Source organism: Felis catus, chromosome B1 (assembly GCF_018350175.1).
Source record: "Felis catus isolate Fca126 chromosome B1, F.catus_Fca126_mat1.0, whole genome shotgun sequence".
Lineage (NCBI taxonomy): Eukaryota > Metazoa > Chordata > Mammalia > Carnivora > Felidae > Felis > Felis catus.
The window spans coordinates 13,675,047-13,697,524 of NC_058371.1; the positions used below are offsets into that span (position 1 = coordinate 13,675,047).

At 42.5% G+C, this 22,478-nt stretch overlaps 1 protein-coding gene and 1 long non-coding RNA gene across 13 annotated transcripts in view; one reads left to right on the forward strand and one right to left on the reverse strand.

Annotated features, from left to right (window-relative positions):
- Window positions 1-22,478, forward strand: part of TENM3 (teneurin transmembrane protein 3) — a 1,304,603-nt gene that overhangs the window by 933,464 nt on the left and 348,661 nt on the right. Inside the window, exon 1 of one of the 12 annotated variants that reach the window (XM_045056773.1) lies at window positions 21,890-22,032. The exons of the other annotated variants lie outside the window; for them this stretch is intronic. Within the exon in view, the coding sequence (XP_044912708.1) occupies window positions 21,905-22,032 (128 nt within the window). The 5' untranslated portion in view covers window positions 21,890-21,904. Of the gene's footprint in view, window positions 1-21,889; window positions 22,033-22,478 lie in introns of those variants that run through there. 12 annotated transcript variants of the gene reach the window in all.
- On the reverse strand, window positions 20,446-21,773 carry LOC109498714. The gene is made up of 2 exons (XR_002155572.3): window positions 21,269-21,773; window positions 20,446-20,759 (listed from the first exon to the last, which is right to left on the reverse strand). It is a non-coding gene; the product is annotated as an uncharacterized LOC109498714 (long non-coding RNA).

Sequence of the window (22,478 nt, forward strand, 5' to 3'; positions counted from 1 at the left end):
GAGTTTCCATGTGAAACCATCTTGATAAATTTTTAATGACAATTTGCATTTTCATCTTCCTCAGATTTGAGGCTTTCAGTTAAAGTCACTTTCTTTCCAGTATTTACCCCTTAGAAAGCAAATATTGAAGGAAATGATTTTCCCTGTTGATTTGGGGTTTTTTTAATACTTTTTTTCCCCATCTTTTTAAATGTTGACTGTTTAAATGCGGTCATCTCTGGTTTAGGCCTGATTTTTTTTTTTATGTACATAAGGAAAAAAATTCAACGTAAGAATGTTAAAAAGCACATGTTTTATTTGAGGATTTTGCACAAATATTGCCATGTTACCACCCTTAAAAGAAATAACATGTGGACAAAAATGATATGATTGTCCTAAGATAAACTAAATTTGACCTCGTTTTAAGTTAATGCCATAGAAAAGTGAGTGTATTTGCTACAGGCAAGATAGAACATCAACATCCTCCTCCCCACAATCCACAGATTTGTTGCTTAAGAAAAAAAAAGTTTATTTATTTAGAAGGGGGAAGGGCAGAGCGGAAGAAAGAATGCAGAGCCCGACTTGGGGCTTGAACCCAGGAACCATGAGATCATGCCCTGAGCCAAAATCAAGAGTGTGATGCTTAACCGACTGAGCTACCCAGGTGCCCCAGATTTGGGTTATTTTTTTTTTTTTGAAACAATTGAGGTTAAGAAGAATTTAAAGGGGGAAAGAGTAGCAACGTAGAGAAAAGTGCCATTTTTGTGAGCTAATTAAATTTTTGCTGACATTATCTCTTAAAATTATATTGAACCTCACTAGGTATGCCCCAAATGAATATAGGAATATTATGTAGAAACTGACTATTCTCTTTGATGATATGGCAGGATATAGATATGAAAGATTTCTGGGATGTCTCATCAAACTTTAGTGCTTACCGCGTCTTCAAGTTTTTTGAGAATATCCATTTCTTACATTAATGGACTTTTTTTTTTTTAATTTTTTTTCAACGTTTATTTATTTTTGGGACAGAGAGAGACAGAGCATGAACGGGGGAGGGGCAGAGAGAGAGGGAGACACAGAACCGGAAACAGGCTCCAGGCTCTGAGCCATCAGCCCAGAGCCTGACGCGGGGCTCGAACTCACGGACCGCGAGATCGTGACCTGGCTGAAGTCGGACGCCCAACCGACTGCGCCACCCAGGCGCCCCAATGGACTTTTTTTAAATAGAGAAAGCTATCCAAGAAAATAACCACATGACTCTTTACTTTTCATTAACTCTCTTTTTCACTTCTTACTCTCTGTTGTGCTGTTTAAATATTGGCTTCAGAAAATAAACAACATTTTGTATAACTTAGGGGACTATGTTGAACCCAGTTGTAGTCTCTGGAGCAATCAAGGAAGATACTTGCTTTTATTTCTTAGTAACAAAAAAAAGAAAAAGAAAAAGAGAAGAAAGTCAAAGAACCCAAATTATTCTGCGTCCTTAAGACTACTACTGAAAGCATTCGTATTTTTTACATATCCTGAATGTTGAACCTGTCTAACTCCTATTACCTATTAACCTTTTCTATAAGGATCACAAATATTCAGATAATCTCCTCTATCTCAGTAATTTATTTTCTGTCAAACACATAAAACAAATCTTGGTAAAACATTCCATTAAAAAGGGAGAGAGGTTGGAGGAGATGTTTTCACTGCGGTATGTGCTGCATTTTCTGGAATCTCTGATGAGACACAGATGTTTCAAAGTTCCAACAAGGATGGTTAGTCACAATCTGAAGGATCCCTAGGTAATCTCTGAAACGTTGTGCTTCCATTCTTTCTATCAAAAGATAGCGCCTTCTTCCACTGAATGAACTCTACTGAATTTGCGACCGAAAGTTGAATCAGAAACACTCAAAGTGGAAATTGAACATGTTAGAATTTCTGCAATGGTTTATTATACATTTCTTTCCGAAATGGTCCAAATATAATTTGGTTTGGGAGTAAATGTCTCTTTTGACTTGACGCGGTCCCAACATTGACACGTGGACCGTAAGTTCTGTTCTCATGAATATTTGCAGTATTCCGCAGTGACGAACCACGGATTTACTTAAGAAGGTAACTCATTATATGGGTAGCTCCTACCCTCCCATCTTGGAGAACCAGTGAGAATGTAGTTGTACAGGTTGAAAATTTTTCTTCTCCCCTTCTAGGTTCTTTGGCTGGTCTAATAATTAAATCGATCTAAGACAGATCAACAGGAGAAAAACAAATTTCATTTTGTGCCTATGGGACCCCCCAAAGTTTTGAGACCGAAGGACAAGTCGGCCATTTGAGACTTTATGTCATCCTAAGTTCAGGACAAGAGAGAAGACTGGGGCTTGAAATGGGAGTCACAGGAAGATAAGAGCAGATATCTGGTAATCAGATGTGTGTCCTGCCATAGAGATAGGTTATTTATTTATTTATATTTAAAAAATCTTTTAATGTTTACTTTTGAGAGAGAGAGAGAGCACGATCGGGGTAAGAGCAGAGAGCGAGGGAGACCGAGGATCCTAAACAGGCTCTATCTATGCTGACAGCAGAGAGCCCGGTGCGGGGTTCAAACTCACGAACCCGGATATCATGACCTGAGCCGAAGCTGGATACTTAACCGACTGAGCCACCTGGGAGCCCCAATACAGATAGATCCTTTAGACTAAAAGTTGTCTCAGGTAATAACTGTCTTCCTGGGTCAGGCTCCCTATCTAAATTCTTTTAGGTGGGTAAGGGAGAAGGAAAAGTTTGTCCTGAGTCGGGTCTTGATTGACTTCGGCTCAAAATGATCCACGTGCAAAGTAGCACATTTTGGGGTGGCATGCTCTGCCCCCTTCATAGTATTCTAGGTAGTTTTGAATCTTTGACTTTGAAAACCTGATGAAGAACAGATACCCTAGTCTAGAAAAATTATGAAGTCAAAGAAACAACCTGAAAACCAGTAAGACAACTACCAAAGACAATGACTGAGGACTGTCTTTCCATTGTTAACACTTAGGCAAATCTCTTTGCAGAAATATGAATAAAAAATGAGTGTGTGATTTTTTAATCATCTTGATTGTGTTATCAAATTAGAATCGTTTTTACCAGGAGTTAAAACCAAATAGGGATTAATTTAGTCATTAATGTATTTTGCAGTAAACTAATTGCATTTCCGAATATTTAGCCCTTATTTCAATGCCTTAATTTCTTTAGGGTCCAGATCATTCTCCTTAACTAATATTGTATAAAAACACGTTATTATCCCGTCATCTGATCTGACAAGTGTTTTTAAACTTTACGTGATTCTGAACCTAAAGTTAATACTTTGATAAGTATAATTTAAAATAATAAGATTCTTTATTGAATTTACAGAATAATCCCCAATCCTTCAGATGGAAAATATAATACCTCAATGTTCATTAACTGTTGAAAAATATTGAATTTCCAAACATGTTTCCAAAATATTTGCCTTTCGGTTTTGCATATTTGTATTTCTAATTTTCTTCCATGCTGAGGCATCTGTTCATGATTTCTAGCTTATTTTCAAAATCTTTTTGTGTTAATGTTTGGATTCGATACTCAAATTCTTTATATGCTGGGTGACTTCTAGAGATCCACTCAATAAGACTTTCCAGCTTCATAAATTTTAACCTAAAACAGTGTAGAGTTGTTTTTATTTTTTCACTTGGGAAAATATCCATCTTTTTCCTTATATCAATTAAACAAAGTCTGTGTCATTACTTTTAACCCTTAGATCTCTAAATACATTAATGATTGAGATACCATTTACAGTCTTTCTGAAAATTTATTTTTTAAAATACAGCTTTGATTCTAGAATACAGAGGAAAAACTTTGAACAAGAGGGGGCTCTTTTTTTTTTTAAGGAATGGTAGTCATATTTTCTTTATTTTAAAAAAAAATTTTAACGTTTATTGATTTTTGAGAGACAAGAGAGAGACAGAGTGTGAGCAGGGGAGGGGCAGAGAGAGAGGGAGACGCAGAATCCGAAGCAGGCTCCAGGCTCTGAGCTGTCAGCACAGAGCCCGACGGGGGGCTCGAAGTCACAGACTGCGGTGAGATCATGACCTGAGCCAAAGTCAGACGCTCAACCGACTGAGCCACCCAGGCACCCCGGTAGTCGTATTTTAAGAGGAAGTTCTCTTTTGGGAGAGAGAGGAAGCTGGATTCCCCAGAAGAGAACTTCTTGGCTCTTTTTTCTGCAACAGAATTGCTGCTCATTAAGGTAAAAGTCAAGCTGTGGTTTGGGTTTTATGTATTTTCTGTTAATTCACTTAAAAATGCTTTTCCTCCTGTACATATTCCTCATAAACTGTAAGTCTACAGGATAAAATATGTGCCCGTTTTTATCTATACACCATAGAAAATGACATAGATAAATATCACTTTGTGCTAAAAATAAGTCCATAGTAATACAGAGGTCAGTCCTGATTCATATGGTACATAAAACAGACTGGGTTTTGAGTCATGACATCTACACAAAATGCAATACTGCTGAATTTTCATATTAAGGGGTTTTGGCTGAAGGAATTCAGACACATACGCGGTATGGCCCCAGAAATCTTGCCAAGAGAAGTTGAGTTTAAAATGGAGGGGAACTGATCCAAGAATAGGCCTCCAACATGTTGCATTCATTACACGCAGCTGTGTACATGAGCAGTGACTTTTTATCCCACCTACCAAAAGCCTCGCCAGAGCTGTCATGTTTTTTTTTTTTTGCCAACTTGCTGACCTTTCTGTTCCCACAAAAGGAAAATGTGATTGACAGATGATTATTCAAAACATTTTGGCAATAAAAAAAAAATGCATGCTAATGGATTTGCTATGAATACAACACATTTTTTTTAAGTTTTGATTTATTTTTGAGAGAGAGAGGGAGCACACAAGTGGGGGAGGGGCAGAGAGAGAGAGAGAGAGAGAGAGAGAGAGAGAGAGAGACAGAGGATCGGAAGCCAGCTCTGGGCACACAGCAGAGAGCCCGATGTGGGGCTCAAACTCACAAACCGCGAGATCATGACCTGAGCCGAAGGCAGAGGCTTAACCGACTGAGACACCCACGTGCCTCGAATACAGCACATTTTAAAAGAGACATTTCTTGTGAGTTCAGTTTTTGTGAGTAAATATTAACTAAGCCAAGATATGGAGAAAACTAGCTTGGGTTCAGCATGTTGATAGTTACTGCATGAAGGGCTTTTGGAATGTGAGGATTTAGAGGTACTCGGGTTACCTAGGTGATAAAGAATTATGATGAAGATACTTGGCAAAGAAAGAGAAAAACAGAAACCCATTTCAATATGCCTGGAAGAAACAAATGTCAATCATGACACATCAGCAACTCTTCAGGCAGGTTCCAAGGAAGTGGAGTGAGTATTAACAGCTATCCATAGCTATCTAGTCATAGTTACCTGGTCAGGTCACATTTTCTCTGCTTCTACCTCCACTGCTGACTGATGTGCCCGTTTTGTCTCCAGATCCAGCTTTCCAAAGACAGGATCTATTCAATGGAGTCTAGTCTCCATCCAGTATAGAGCATAACCCTGTTGGGCAGAGCTATCATGGCGGACCATTTTATGGATGGTCCTTGCCAACGGTTGGCTTTCTTTGGTTCAGCTATTGATTCAACCAATCCGTTGGAACCAGAGTTATAAGAATGATGCCATGAAGCCAAGCCAAGGGAATCCAAAAAAGGGGCTTTTGGAAGGCTTTGTGTGACTTTGGCAGCCCACGTATTTTATCATAAATGCATACATTAGAATAATAAGGCATATTTTAAAAACATTTTATTTTGCTGAATTTTCCTCACACAGTATTTTAATTTCTCCCAGAGGAAGTAAATAATACCAAACAAGATAATGGGGGAGTCATTTGTATTGTTATTTTTCCTATCTCTGATGGTCACTAATTCTTATTATGGAGATTTTGCTGGCAGAAATGCTTCCCTGGTCAGGTAAGCCCAACAGATGAATACTGTTTAATTGTGTGCGGATATGTGCGGCATACAGAGAGCAAGGTCTGATAATTCTCAGTGCTAGGAAACGTACTCTGTCTTTTGACCCAATAGATCCCGAAGCTACTTCTTTCCAAAGACTGTAACCAACTCCATTATCTCCTTTGGGGAAATGTGTTTGGGGATGTTATGGCTGTCACTATTCCAAAAACAGGAGAATAATCTTTTCATCTTCCAGACTCAAAGAATATTTGCCAATTCACACGCAACAAATTTGTGTCAGAAATAACCCCTGTCTCAAAATTCTTCTCCCATTTGGTAAATCGTAGGAGTGTTAAGCATTATTTGGCACTCTTGGGTATTAAAAACTAACTTTAATATTTATTTGTGTCCGTCAAAATCATTTAATTTTCATAACTTTTGAATCAATGCTTAATTGTACTACATTTGAGGATGAAATTTATTTATATGCGCATATATAAATTGCATGAGCAATTTCTTCTATATGGCTCTAGACGAGTATGATAAGAATAGAAACGAAGGGCGCCTGGATGTCTCGGTTAAGCGCCTAACTTCGGCTTAGGTCGTCATCTCCCGGTTCGTGAGTTTGAGCCCCACATCGGGCTCTGTGCTGACAGTGCAGAGCCTGCTTTGGATCATTTGTCTCCCTCTCTCTCTCTGCCCCTCCCCAGCTTGTAGGTGCGCTTCTCTCTCCCTCTCTCTCTCTCAAAAATAAATAAACATTAAAAAAGTTTAAAAGAGGATTTTACTTATGTGGTACCTCTATTTTAAACTCTTTAGATGCAATATTAACTTTTAAGTAATTTACCGCCTCAAGTGATTGATCGAGTTAACATTTCGAGTAGTGCCGAGGAGTAAAACTATTTTGCTTTAACAATTTAAATCGAATTGAGGTTATGAGTTTTGACATTTGGAAGACCTCAAAATCTTTATTACTGTAGAGCCAAACGTTCATGGTCACTCACTAGCTACAGTTGTATTAGCCAGGGTCATTTAAAATTTGCCCCCAGGGGCGCCTGGGTGGCGCAGTCGGTTAAGCGTCCGACTTCAGCCAGGTCACGATCTCGCGGTCCGTGAGTTCGAGCCCCGCGTCGGGCTCTGGGCTGATGGCTCGGAGCCTGGAGCCTGTTTCAGATTCTGTGTCTCCCTCTCTCTCTGCCCCTCCCCCGTTCATGCTCTGTCTCTCTCTGTCCCAAAAATAAGTAAACGTTGAAAAAAAAAAATTAAAATTTGCCCCCAATTCGGTGCAGATACACCAACTTTATTCAACTATCTCACTTTATCTGCACAGCAATGATGTGACATAGGTGTCACATTATTGTTACTTTGCGTACATTCCCGAGGCTCAGAAATGTCCAGTAGTTTCCCCAAGATCAGACGGCTAGTAAGTGGAAGAGGCAGAATTGGAATCCAGGACCGTCTGACTCCTGGGCCCATGGTTTGTAGTTTTCATCGGGCCTCGATACAGCGCTGTCATAGATCCCACGATGCAGCTGTGGTTTTGGTCTGTCAAGTCACCAAAGGTGGCCAGTGGAGGAAACGTTCGATTTATTTGAATTTGCTGGTTAATGTGTAGAGGAGTGTGATTAGGACTTTTATTCTTCAACGAGGCAAAGTATATGTGAGGAGCGGAAGGTAGCACCTTTTATGAAGGGAGATTCTAGGACGGGTTGAAGAAAAGCGGCCCATGAAGTTTAAAAAGAAAGGCCCAGGACCTGTTCTCAAAGGCCTAAACTACATCCTGCTGAGGAGGTGAAATTTGCCTGTGTCGGAAATAAATCAGAGACGCGAGCAGGTTGGCGTTATTAAGAGGTCACTGGCGGCGACAGAAGTGGGGCACTGACGAGGTGAAGGACAGGGGAGGGAGGGAATATTTAGGATGCTTTTCAAAAGTCCAGGCACAAGACGATGAGCATCTAATTTTGGGGAGCCGCCCCATGAACAGAAAGAGGGGCGAGGTTCACCAATACAAGGAGCAGAAAAACAGGCTACGGTGATGATCTTATGTTGGAGTTGAAGAAACTTTACCTTAGTCAACTAGGGGGACATCCACGAACCGAAATCCGAAGGACAAGAGCGAGGCACGGCTCTGGGCGTGAGAGTGACAGGCAGTTTGGACACGTTGCATTGGAATTGCTTGTGGGACAGCCACAGCAAGCAAGGGGGATTATGCCGTAATACAATCAGAAATGAAGAGCTAGGGGAACAGAGAGGAAGAGATTAATGTCAACTAATTGGTCGAGGAAGGCTTTGGGAAGAAAATGGCATTAAACGCGAAAGGATAGAGAAAATTATAGATAAAATTTCTGGCTGCCAAAATTGAACGAAAGGGCATTTGTGGTAGGGTTGAATTCAGAACATGTTTTATGTTTCCTGTTTATCGGGCATCCACCTGGATGTGCACGCGATGTGGTATATTTTTGATTATAATTTTCTCTAGCATGTGAAGTCTTTATGTTGGACTGTAGTCAGGTTAAATTATATATATATATTTATATATATATTTATATACATATATTTATATATATATTTATATACATATATTTATATATATATTTATATACATATATTTATATATATATTTATATATATATATTTATATATATATTTATATATATGTATTTAGAGACTGGGTCACAATGGAGCTTATAAACCCTACTAAGGAATTGGGAGGTTATCTTAATGGCAGTGGGGAGCCACTTAAACTTTTTCAGTCAGGAAATTGATATGATTATATCTGTCATTTTGAAGGATTTTTTTCTGAATGTCGTGTAAAGAGTGTGTCGGAGGAAGCCGGGAATGGAGGCAGGTATGATACTGTAGCCAAGTGAGAGTTGAGGATGTCATTAAGGAGGGCAGTGACTGTAGTGTTGGAATTAGTAAACATAGAGTGGAAGGCTGATGGATGGAATAATGTGTTGGGGGGGTGGCGGGCAACGCCGACGGAAGAGAAAAGAGTGACTGACGTCCAGGTTTCTTCCTTGGGCATTTGGCGGGGACACAGAGGTTTTGCTCACTGACACACGGAATGCAGAAGCAATAGGAAGTTTGTGGACGATGATTATTTTAGCTTTGAACATGTTACATTGAAGATGCCCCTAGGACATCCTATTGAAGACATTAAGTGATTGGATATGAGCCTGGCTGGGAATTGAAATCAAGGAATAACATAATTTGTGAATTAGGCCTTGAGAACTGACAATGATTATGTAAGTCAGAGCTAAAGAAAAGGCGGCGGGAGTTGGGGGGGGGGGCGTTGGTGGAGAGAGAGGGGAGGGTCGAAGGGAGAGAGGGGAGGGCATCTAGGCAGAGGGAGCATTGTGAGTCACACGAGGCACAGAAAGGGTAGGGTTCTATCCGAGCAAAATCATATTGCCAAGGGCAAGATGAGCCTCGAAGGGTCTTCTTAGATAATAGGCTAAGGACTGGATGTATTCTGTAGTCAATAGGCAGCCAATGAGGATTTGAGCATGGGAAGAGCATTTGCAAGTAAGTCATTAGGAAGATTTGCCTGGCATATGGACTGGAGGAGGAATGCAGAGACCGTGTCAGAGTTATTGACACACCTAGCATAGGGATAATGAAATGAGACTTAGAAGAAAGAAAGTTCCAGAGGCAAGAAAAAGAAAACATGGGTGCAAGAGGCACCTGTAAAAATACGAGCGCCATAGCAACTCCTGCCTGAACATGGCGAGAGCAGGGAAAGGACGTGACCGTGAGAATCGACAGCTTTCAGAGAAAATGGGAAAATCAGAAGAGGAGTCTGGTGTCAGGAAATAAGTGGCTTGTACAGTAGATAGAACTCGATGATTATGCCTTATAGAAATAAACTAGAAGAACAGTATATCAGAATATTTTCTTTGTAAGTGGCTTTTTTGTCCTGTCTTCCTTGACTTTGTAAAACTATATCCCAGAGATTAGACCAGATGATTTTTTTTCTTTTTCTGTACACTACAAAATTAAAAAAAAAAAAAGGCTTAGAAAGTCAAAGGAGGGAGTTAGGTAATCCTTACCAAGAGCGCCAATCAGTCATGTGTGCTGGGCTAGACCACTAGGGGAACATAGGGCAGCCACAGCAGCCAAACCGAAGGTCTGGGCACACCGCTTTGGCAGAGATCAATCAGACAATGGATGCAGAAGAGATGTGGGCATTTCCGTGGGAATTACCAGGATGCAGGTTGGTCTTTTCAGCCGGCATCTTTGAAGTCTATAAAAATGCCATTTACAATTCTGGATATATACCGAGAAGAGTCTGATGAGCGAGTCGAACATACCAAGAATTCTAGATGCCATTTCCACTTATATAGAGGTCTGTTTCGGGGGCGGGGGAAGGTGAGGGGAAATCTTTTCATGGTCTTCTCCAGTTCCACGGTTTTATGGAAGTTACGGGTTTTTTCAGGAGAGTCCATTCTCCCTGCCAGGCCACCAGAGAAAGCTATTTTACTTCAGGTGTATTGCCTCAGACAGTCTACAAATACAGTGTTTATTACACGACTTCTTCAATCTTCAGTATTTACGCTGCAGGTGAATTTTTTTCCTTGAGTGACTCGACTTGTGAGTTGATTATTGGTATTGTTGCCCTTTTTCGTAAGAGACTGTATTCCAAGAAACAAAAATTTTTTTTTAATTCCCAATGAAAACAAAGACAGGGGACCCCCGCCTGTGGACCCAAGTGTTACGATGCTTTTTAAGACGGGGCAATTGGAAGCTGCTTGTAATATGGAGATCAGACATTCTGTCTCCAGCATAGAAACACGGCTGGCATCAGCTAAACAGGCAACTGCCTGCCTGCCTGCCTGCCTTCCTCGGGCCAGATAAAGGCCCAGAAGGAGCAGCTGCTGGCCGGGAGGAACGTGAGAAAATAGGAAATTGATTTGAAATAGGATAAGGAAAAAGGCAGAAGAATGAATTTAAGAATTTTCAAATACTCCCTTTTTAGGCATAAGTAGTTGCTGCCTCTGCAGAGGAAGGTAATCCTTAGTTATTCTCTCACGAGAGTAAAAAAAAAGCAGCAAATTCACAGGCAGTACAGATACAAAAAAGACCTGAAGTTGGTTTATTTCTTCATAATTGGAGGAAAATTGAATATTGATTTGTATTTTACTCTTTGGAAAGGCTTCTTGATCCTTTAGAAGTAAAAAAAGAAGTGGAAAATTATAAACATTCTAATTCTACGTTCAGGTAAAGATTTGTTTTTTCTCTGCTAGTTACAACAATATTAATTAGATTTCACATTAACTAGAGGGGGCCGGGCAGTTTCACGTTTGATTGTGAATGTCTCAGGGATTCTTAATTTTCTGTGGACAGTGTTTCTGTTGCCTTAACATCTGTTAACACTTTTTTCCTTTGCTTAAGGAAGTGTGGGATGGGGTTGGGGGTGGGGTCATGCTAATAATATTTAGGGGAGATGTCTGGTTTTTAGGGTTATATATACTGGCTGCCCTGTGAGAAGGCAAAGGGTTTGAGCAATGAGCTTCAAGTTCCTTTTGTGTCCTAACATTTGGTGATGTTGTATGATCTCTTCAAGACTGGCACTGACTCCACTTACCAGGAGCCTTCTGCTTGTAGAACAACTGAAAGTTGTTGATGGGACACAGAGGCATTAGAAGAATGAGATCTTGTAAGATATGTAAATCTTGGCCAGGAAGAATCCACACACGTGATTGCCCCCCATAACAAACACACTCGCACACACCTTGTTACGTCTCTTGGCTTCTGAAAAAAAGTCACCAGTGCTGTTCTTGTGAAGGAAAGAAACTTTCACCTCTTAAATGCATTGGAATGTGGGCAGTATCTTACCACCTGGAATGTTAATATATGGAGTAGAATAAAGATGAGGGGCGCCTGGGTGGCTCAGTCGGTTAAGCTGCTGACTTCAGCTCAGGTCATGATCTCACGGTTCATGAGTTCGAGCCCCTCATGGGGCTCCCTGCTGTCAGCACAGAGCCAGCTTTGGATCCTGTCTCTCTCTCTCTCTCTCTCTCTCTCTCTCTTACTGCCCCTCCCCCGTCACCTTCTCTGTCTCTTTGTCTCTCTCAAAAATAAATAAACATCGTTAAAAAAAAAAAAGATGAAAATAGCTGTCTTCTAAATCACATCTGCACTAAGAAGTCAACATTTGGAGATGACCAAGTGGGCCCTTTAACTTATCCTTCAGTTTGATCTGTAAAATGATATTGGATGGACAGGCAACAAAACAATCAGGACAGCGGAAAAGCAGGTGGAAAAAGGAAAAACGTTAAGAAAATGCTTGAATCTAAACATCCAATAACTGAAAACTACGACCCAAAGACATTAAAGAATATTGAAGAAACTAGCCATTTAAAGGATGAAAAAGAGGGGCACCTGGGTGGCTCAGGCCGTTAAGCATCACACTCCTGGTTTCAGGTCATGATCTCATGGTTGGTGGGTTCGAGTCCCACGTCTGGCTCTGTGCTGGCAGTACAGAGCCTGCTTGGTGTTCTCTCTCTCTCTGCCTCTCCTCTCTCTCTGTCTCTCAAAATGAATAAATAAATAAATAAATAAATAAATAAATAAATAAGCAAGCTTTAAAAAAAAAAAAGGATTCAAAAGACCCGAGAGATTTCTTTTTTTAGAGGGAAAAATCGAGGCCCAGATAAGTTAGGGCTTAGCAAGGTCACACAGCCAATCGGCAGAGTGATGTCTAGAACTCAGATTTTCGGATGCCTAGAGAATTTGTGGAGAAGTGGAGAAATCCCTAAAGGGTGGGCTGTGATGTTTCTTCACCGGTTCCAACCTACCAACTGTCGAAGCCTCTCTGTTCCCCTTAGGTTCTTTCATTTTGTGGTGTGGTCTTAGTGATGCCCATGCAAGTAATCTAAGGCCCGGACAAAAAGATACCTGCTTATCTGAATTACAGCCATGAATATTCCTGACACTGATTATGACACTATGTGTTTTTATTAAAATCGCTGGAAATAATCACCAGGCTTTTTGTGGAATAAATGCCTAGGTATAATTTAGGACCTTTCTCACTAATCATAAGTTGCCGTTAATCACGACCTCATCTCACTGCTCTTTGTCAGTCAGAAAATTCCTCATTCTAACCATCCTTCTGAAACCCTGCCAGAAATTCCTTGACAGTAAATTTTACCCAACATCCATACCAGAATACAAACAAAAAAAGATACAACTTATTCCACCAAGACTTGTACCTAACCGTGGGAGCCTTTCTACTTAACGCTGGCTGCTTCTATAATCCGCACTAAAGCTATCTTAGACTGTAGTTAAAGTGACACAGTGATATATTGATCTAATGAGTAATATTATGAAATTAATTCTAAAATACTCGAACTCGTTCTGCCTTAATCTTTAAAATTCATTTGAATGATCACATTGTACAAACCTTTTGTTGAAAGTCTGGCAAAGGCCCTTGGCCAAAAATAACAGGGAGCTGTATTTTCATGGTGGTTTCCGTGTCAAAATCGAATTGCCTCCAAGGATGGGAGGCATTGAAACACCTGTGTAGTGGAATGTCAAAAGCGTCACCTGGACACTTGCCTTACCAGTCAGGATGTTTTGTCTTATGTATACACCTTGCTTAGCATCAATTAAATAGATGTCTTTATTTTCCCTTTAATTACTCTAGACCTTTGGAACGACCTAACTCCCTTTGCACTGGTTTTCCAAAGAAAGAGACAGTCCCTGAAGCTTGCTGTCACTCAGAAGCTACAGCCCCCAAGACGAGATACACTGCAACTAGAATTTTCCTTCCCTGACAGCCTCTGAGTCAACCTGGCTCTTACTTCATGCCTCCCTCCCGCTTTTTAGAAAATTCATTTCTCCCCCATGTGTATCTATCCCCCATGTGTATTCCCCTGATGCTGCCGAAGGTACCCTAATAAGACCCTAAGTAAGCACATTTGCTTTTCGCAGACTGAGAGAGACCTCATGTAGAAAGTTGCCTAAAAGAACCAGTATATTTTTCCCTACAGGGTATTTTAAGTAATGGAAATACAGTTTTCTACACTAGGTTTAAACCTAGTCTTGCCCTGTGCGGATTAAAGAAGGCATCTCGTGTGAAAATACCTAAGGTGTTTCAGGCACATAATAGGCATTCAATAAATGTGAGTCCAGTTCAAATCTAAAAATTTTGAGGAAAAACACTGGTTTGCAGACTGGCTGTCTCCGTTTCCCCACCCTCTTGCTTTTAAATCTGACTTTCACCCCATTACTCTGCTAGACATTCTTCTCCTTTAGGCCACAAATTGCTTTCTTCCTGCCAAATTCAGGCATTTCACTTCAATCATCGTAAGTATTAATCTGTGACATGCAGCCTTGTTAACCATCACCCTCCACGGTCCCGACCTCAGTTCTTGAAACCTCTCCCCTGGGGCTTCTCTGTGGTGCTACACCCCCCGATTCTCTCCAATTTCCTAGACTTCGCTTTCCGTCTCCCTTGGGGCCTGAACTTCCTTGCCGTGCCCCCTCCAGTATGGAGGTACCCCCCGAGAGTCAGTTCCCTCAGCGCCTCTCGTCTTCTGCTCCCAGAAACACCAAAGTTGTGGGATGGATTAGCAAACGCGCATCATAGAACTTTAAAGAAATGAAATCCTTGTTTCAGTCTCTTTGCGTTTGCTCTGGCTCCTCGTAGGACTTGCTTCTCTCCCGGGGCCTAAACCTCTAAACCTAGAGCTTGATAACCCAGTCAGTGTGGTTCTCAGCCCCACCCGCACCCCCACACCCTGTGAAGGAGCTTCAGAGAACAGCCAGTAGGATGATAAGAGAGATGAAAACTAGACCCATGAGTAACCAGTAAAATAGAATAAAAGCAATCGAGATTATTTAGCACGGCCACGAGGATCTTAAGGGGAGATTGACACACAGTCTGTCTTCAAGAATATGAAGGGCACTTAGTGAGAAAAATGGTGACCAGCTGTTCTGTGTCTACTGAAGCCTGGGCAAGAGCATTTGGGCGTAAATTGTGGCGTCAGAGATTTAGAGACTCTCAAAATAGAATTGATCACGGTCAACAATGTGAGCTATTGTAATGTGTCACTTGAAATGGATGCGGCCTGGTAGGGCTTTAAAAAAAGAGAAGAACCAACAAACAAATAGGTGGTCTGTGTCTGGGGATCCGGAGGGTATGACCAAATTAGATGACATATTAAGTTTGTGTCCAGTTTTAGAATCCCATGAATCTTAGAATGAAAAAGTATACATTTATAGTTTTAAAACATGGCAATCTCAAATTATCAATGGTGCTAGGTGCCGTTAGGTCATAGTCTCTGCCCTCAAATATGTGGGTTAGGTTAGGCTGGGTTAGGTTAAGGGTGTGTGTGTATGTGTGTGTGTGTGTGTAAAAGAGAGAAAGGGAGAGAGGGAGGGAGAGAGAGAGAGGGAGAGAGAGAGAAAGAGGACTAAATAATTACAGAAGTGTGATAAATACAAATGACAGACTTATTTTAGTTAGCAAGCATTTTCTTCAATCTGGACTGTTTGCTTCCAGTTCAATCTACCCATCCCTAAACCAATATTTGTGTCTCTAGTGCAAGACATTTAGTAAGTGCTGGGGAATCAGCAAAGAAGTGGTCCCTGCCCTCATGTGTTTATGGTCTGGAAGGAGTTACAGATAGGTTGATAGGCAGCAGAACACAGTATGATGAATATTGGAAAAGGATATTTGCAGAGTTCAATGGGAGCTCAAAAGCAGGGCTCTTAAACTATTGTTAGTGGGTCAGGAAAGACTAAATGGAAGAACGGACTGCTAAGCCAAGTCATGAACAAGCAGAAATTGGCCAGGTAAAAAGCAGGAGTGTCAAGCATATACCTACATCTAAAATGACATATAAAAATATGTGCTTAGACATGATTTATGTTCACGAAATAGAAAAAAAAATCACTAAAAACGTGTTCCATGTAACTGTCGTAAAACGTCCGAAAATAATAATTATTATCTAAATTTGTCAATAAAGACTTATTAAATCAACTGCAAAAAAGTTATCATACTTCACAGGTAGTCTTTTGAAAATGTTAATGCTACAAATTTTCAAGAGCGACTATAGATGTTTGTGCACTTTCTCTGCTCTGTCCCCGGCATTAAGGATTTGACCTGGTGAATAGCTCCTTGCCTCTGTAGACAATTTCATACCTAATAACTTCAATGAGTAACCGATTCTTGGTGTCTGAACAGAGAAGACAAAGTGTTTATAGTAATATATTTAATTTCAAAGGTAGATTGCCTAGCTTTTTAACATTTAACTGGAAATGTGTTTGAAAACTAACACTGAAATATGAAAATATGGGTTGGGTGAATGGAATGATGGTTGGAAATCAAGAGTCAATAAAGACTGACAAAATTACTCTGTAATGAAAACAGTGCGATCATTGTTATTTATCACATTTCAGTTTCTTAAACATGGACTGTCAAAGAATACATTCAAAGGACCCCCACCCCCAAATATATCCTTATTTTCAAAACATAAAAATAGGTTGAACCCAGTAAGTTGTCTAGCATGGACGAATACTGCCATCCCTGGGTGGGCTTAGGAATTAGTCTTTCTGCCTGAGACCTTGTATCCAACCTTCCAGGGGTGAATGGCACTCCCTCTCTCTTGGCCTCTCCTGTGCTCCCCCCATCATGGAGATTTATTCATGAAACTAGGGTTCTATGCACTGGTCTACCACAGACTCCCTTCTAACATCGCCTTTGGGCACTTGGTGATGTGACTTGAGTCCTCGGCTCTAGCTCTATGCCCAGTTCCTGGCATACGTACCCCCAGCTAACTCTTGCTGACCATCTGGATTTCTCTTGAAGCTCTGCCCTCTTGAACCCCTGTCTTGCTCTCACCACTAGAGAGGAATGATCTCCCTTCCTTACCCCCTTCCCTCCCGCTTGGATACTTGCCAGCACAGGGCTGAAGCTCACTAAGCCTTTTGGATGCAGTGCATTGCTTGATTGCCCCCTGCAAAGAGTCCAGACCTCATCACACACTCCCAGATCTTGCTTCCTCCTCCTCCCTGCCTGCCCAGGCTGTGGAGGACCCAGCATGCTCCTGCCCAAGGTCACCTGAATTAGGACAAAAATAAGAATCACTTCTTTTGATACACAACAAACATGATTGGAGATCTAAAGAGAGAGTCTTAGGTCTTTATCACATAGTATTGGATTTCAGGAGGCATTAGTGGTTTTGGTGAAATAGCATCTTTACAAATAAAGAAGAAAACTTACCTTTCGGAAACGATTTTGGATGTGGGTCATTGCAGATAGTTATGAAATAAAAAAGCTGTATCGTGGGTGGATTGTTCTGTGGGTTAAATCAAAGAATCACCTAGGTATTATACTCTCCTTTTGGATTTACTCTTAGACATCTGTGAAAATTATGAATTGGACTTTATTATGAGCCTTTCTCTCAAACCTTTATTTCGGTTCCAGTATAAGTGATAATTGAACTCTATTGGGAAAAGGACCCAGAAATATGATTTTAAATACAGCTTTACGTTAGAACCCACATAGCTGGTGGAGACCTTCTTGCTACTGACAAAATTACCCTTTGCAAAACAGAAGATGAAATCTCAAACTGTATGCACAGCATGTAACAAAGTAATTGTACAATTATTATGTGCCTGTTAATGTCAGTGCCCCTTAATTTAGGTGACATTGAGTGCCTCTGACATATTGGTAATTTAAAAAAGAAAAAGTTTACAAATAAATGTGTAATTTGTACCAAAGTCCATTTAGACAAACGAAATCCTAGCATGACAGAAACATACAGACCTCTGCCACTCCCCAATCAGGAATGTTTAACTATTTTCGTTCCACTGCAAGATTCCAGCTTGCGGAGACTACTAGCACTAGGTGCACTCTTGGTTACCTTAACTCCGAATGTAACTTTAAAACACAGGGAATGGGGCCCCTGGGTGGCTCAGTCCGTTGTGTCCGATTTCTGCTCAGGTCACGATCTCGCGGTCCGTGAGTTCGAGTCCCGCGTCGGGCTCTGTGCTGATGGCTCAGAGCCTGGAGCCTGCTTCCGATTCTGTGTCTCCCTCTCTCTCTGCCCCTTCCCTGCTCATGCTCTGCCTCTCTCTGTCTCTCAAAAATGAATAAACGTTAAAAAAAATAAAAAATAAAATAAAATAAAACACAGGGAAAATCACATGCTGTGTCTCTTCCCCCCCCCCCCAAATCCACAATCCATCAATTTTAAACATGAAAAATCATGTTTTCATATCTTTGGCGTGGCTTCTCCTGATGCGTTGGATTTTGGAAGCAATCTATTCTCCTGATACCAGTTTTAACCACTGAGTCAATGCTTTAGTGAAATGGTTTAAGCCTCAGGGCTGAATTTAAGCTCTGGTACTCTGTAACTATTTGGACCATTATTACTCTCTTTTAAGTTCTCGGTTCCTCATCTGTAAAATGGGATAACAATACAAGGGCTTAGAGAAATAAAAAGGGCATGTGTCAAATGCTCAGTAGAGTGACAGTCATATGAAGCGCTCAGTGTCGCTTGTTATCAGACATCCCATGTTCAGTAGAGGTAAAAGGGTTTGATTTCGACTTTATATTAGCATCTCTGACAATATGGTTTCAGTGCCTCATCACGACCAAAAAAGGTAATCACCTCGGTTTTGGTTAAACTCTGGGTTTTGTTTTTTTTTTTTTCAAGGGTTGGGGCCTAAGTAGAAAGAGGTGAGAAAAAGTCTTAATATTAAAGCTAAGTTGGTGCCAGTTTGAAGTAACAGCTCATTCACGGGCTTTTTTTTTTTTTAAATACAATTTGCTTTGATTTGGTTTGGTTCATGCATTTTTAAAAATCTTCCTTGTGGTGTGCAGTCATTAGGCTTTTATGCCTAAAGAACTGAATTCAGTTATAAGTAAAATTCATTTAATAGCGCAAGCATGATTCCATGTGGTTATTTATTCACAACATAAAATAGCCACATAATTCAACATATTTAATAGTGTCTGCTCGTAGAACTGTGGGGAATTCGGCAGATCTGAGACAAGAAATGCTTAAGTTATAAAAGGCAGTATCCATAATGCTAATTATTCCTGATATCATCAATATGGCAAACTATAGTAGATAGAAGTTTCATGTGGGCCTTATTCTGTGTCTCTATAGAACTCTGTATTAGACTCCTTTATTTCCAAGACGGCAGTGATTTAACGTATGGGTGGGAGTGGTCACAAAACTTGTCTTTTCTCGGGAAGGCGTTATGTGGAAACCATCCTTCCCTATTCAGCGATAGAAACTGTTTAAAACCACGTCTGTCCCTCTTCTTCCCCATGGGCTGCTGCCGCTGCTGCTCAGCTCTGTTCAAAGTAAGCCCTTGATTATTCTCAAGGGACACCGTCTTTGTGCAATTTGGAAATAATTAGTTTTGTATCCAGAAAAGGTAGGACTAGATATACGTGTAGAATATTCCAATATAGTCCAGTATAAAAATTGACCTACCTGTATCTGATATTTATAAATGGGCATTGCTTAATTAGCATTTTAAATTGGAATTTTAATAAATGCTATCAATCAGTGACCGATTTACATAGCATTTATCTGGGGAGATGACGAGGCCAAATATCAATCTTCTTGAGATTCATCTTGGCCCATACAGGGATTTAAGATTTTAAAACCTTTCATTCCTCCCACTAGAGTGTTCCCCTTTGTGTCCTCTAATGTTCTTATTCAAATCCACATCTGCTAATTTGTGTCATCGAAAATCCAGGGGTACGTATCTGAAACGTGGACAAGACCCGCAGGTCCTGAAAAATTCCAGCTGTGCAGTGTTTTACCTATTTAATTGCTCTAAGAGTCCAATTGAACAGCCTCTTCAGATTCTGGCCTAAATAGTTATGTAGTGTTTATTGGCAATTACCTCAAGCAACACCCCCCCACACAAACACACACACACACACACACACACACACACACAGGAAGAGTCACACACATCACCCTGATCTGTGAAACGATCATGTTCAAAATATTATGACTTAGGAAGATATTTGCTTAAGAGCTCAGAAGTCTTTTGGAGCCCCACAAAACATCTATTGTTCTGTTTTTTGACCCAATTTTACTAAGGAGATTTGCAAAACCCTGAAATAACTTTGAAATTTAGGCTGTGTCAAAGAAAGGTTTAAACAACTTCTAGGGTACCTTGCTAACGTCCTAATGAAAGGGTGAACATGTTGATCACTCAGGGAAGAACAGACATGATGGTTGTGATAATCATGTTGTAATAGAATGTTTGTGAGTCACGATTTTAGAGGAGCCATCATGCCTGAAAGAAAAGAACCCTATGGGGTAGAGACTTAAGTGTTGAGTAATACCAGACATTTCCATGTACGATGATGAATGTGTTAGATGGTAATGAAAACAGAGAAGGAAAAGCATCCACCAAGAGGTTGATGAGCTGTGTTCCCCTTACCATAGGTAGCATTAGATGTAAAAAGTGACAAAAGTCAAGGTAAAAGGAGTATGCTACAGAGGAAAAAGAAATTACTGTTTTTGAATCACAGATTGAGGTGAGAATACATTCTTTACTGGATCTTACTGATAAATGGAGCACACTAACCCTTTCTTAAAGTATTAATCTTTTGGCTTAAGTCTGTATTTAGACGGCAGTTCGTTCCAATGTGGGCTGACAGCTAATCATATAAAGATGTGCTGATTGATGTCCATATCGTAACGTATGCTTCTTGTTTTCTGTTTCTTCATAAAAATACGGAGGGGTCTTGAGGAATTGGAAGAAAACACGGGTAAATCCCAAAACTCACTAACACACCTTCAATTCTCAGTTTAATGGAGGAAGAAGCTGAGGGGGATGGAATGTTCTAGAAGAAAAAAAAAGACAAATTAAAGGAAGGAGGGACGTTGGACTGGAGGCAATACAAAGATAATGACAGGAGTGGATCTGGAGGGGGAGGGAGGCAATTTTTAAATAAAAATGGAAGGGCCGCAATACTGAAGTATGTTTTATTTAAAAGTCAAGCTAGTTGGAACACCACGTTAGCTAGTCCACATCAGGGTTGTCCAGCCGTGGCACATCATTCAGAGTTCGCTCAGACCCCGTGAGCACACGCCGCCAGCCCCGGGGACCCTCCTCCCTCCCCGGGGTGCGGGCCCGGCTCTCCCCTAGGCGGTCGCCGGGGGTCCGAGCCCGCGGGCGCACGAGGGGGGCGCGGCGCAGCCCCCGGCCGACCTCAGCGGGCGAGTCTCGGCGGCGCAGCCCCGGGGCCCGCGGGGGGCCGAGCCGGTCCCCGCCGCGTCCCCCCGCGTCCCCCCGCCGGCGCTGTGGACTCCAGGCCCGGTGCCCGGCCCCTCCCGCCTCCGAGGCACCCACCTTTCCCGAGCAGCGCGTCCAGCGAGCTGGAGCACTGAGTTTCGCTGAGGCCGGGGGAGTGCGGCCACCGCTCTCTTTGGATTAAGTAAACAGCTCGGCTGGGGGATGCATGAATGGTGGCGGATCGGGGGTCGGGATTCATTCACGCGCCGGGGGAATGAGGTCCTTTTGTGAGCACAGCAAAGTAGTGCTTCTGGAGGAAAGCTGTTTGGCCAAATCTACAGCCACCCGAAAAACCACATTAGAGAATATCGATGTTTTACGGGCTGCCGGTGTGTGTGCGTGCGTGTGCGTGTGTGTGTGTGTGTTGGTGGAGTACCTCCTATCAGGGCTTTATAGCACGCCTGTAACCAGTTTTTGGTGCAGTTTTCACACTCTTCGTTTGGGGCATGGCTGTTAAAATGCCCCGGCGTGTGTGTGCGTGTGCGTGCATGCGTGTGTGTGTGTGTGCGTGTGTGTGTGTGCGCGTGTGTGTGGAAGGAAGGGTCGGAAGGCGGCGGCCGGGCCGCGGCGGCGGGGCGCAGGGCTGGCGGGGCGGCGGCGGCGGCGGCGGCGGCGGCGGCCCGGCGCGAAGGGGTTAAGAGCCGCCGCCGCCCCCTCCGCGGCCGGGTGTAAACAGAGGAGCCTCAGCCTATCATGTCTGGCTGCCGCTCGCAGCCGGAGCCCCGAGCCCGGCGCTGTAACATGATACGCTCCAGACCGAGGCAACTTGGCAGCGCCGGGCTCGGCTCCGCACGGCCACAGCGAGGGCGCGCCGCGGCAAGGTGGGTGAGCGGCGGCGGCGGCGGCGGAGGCGGCGGCGGCGGCGGAGGCGGCCGGGGCCTGGGCGGCCGGGCGGCGCGCGGGCTCCTCGCGCGGGCTTCTCGCGCGGCTCCCGGCGCGGCTCTCGGCGGGGCTCCTCGCGCGGCTCTTCCCGCGGCGGGGTCGCTCGCGCGCTCGGCCGCGCTCGGGGACGGCGGGGACGGCGGCGGCGGCGGCCCCGCTTGTCTCCCCGGTGGTGTCGGAATGGGAGGCGGCTCCGCGCGGGTTAGAATCGCCGCAGAGGCAACATTAGCATCTGAAACGAGGTGGCTCTTTAACCCCTGAGGGACCAAATTTGGGGGTTTAGAGGAGGCGAAGGCTGAACTTTCTGGATTCCTCCTCGTCCCTCGGAGTGGTGCAGGTAGCCGCGGGGAGAATGGAGTCTTTTGTTCCCGGTATTTTTTATTAG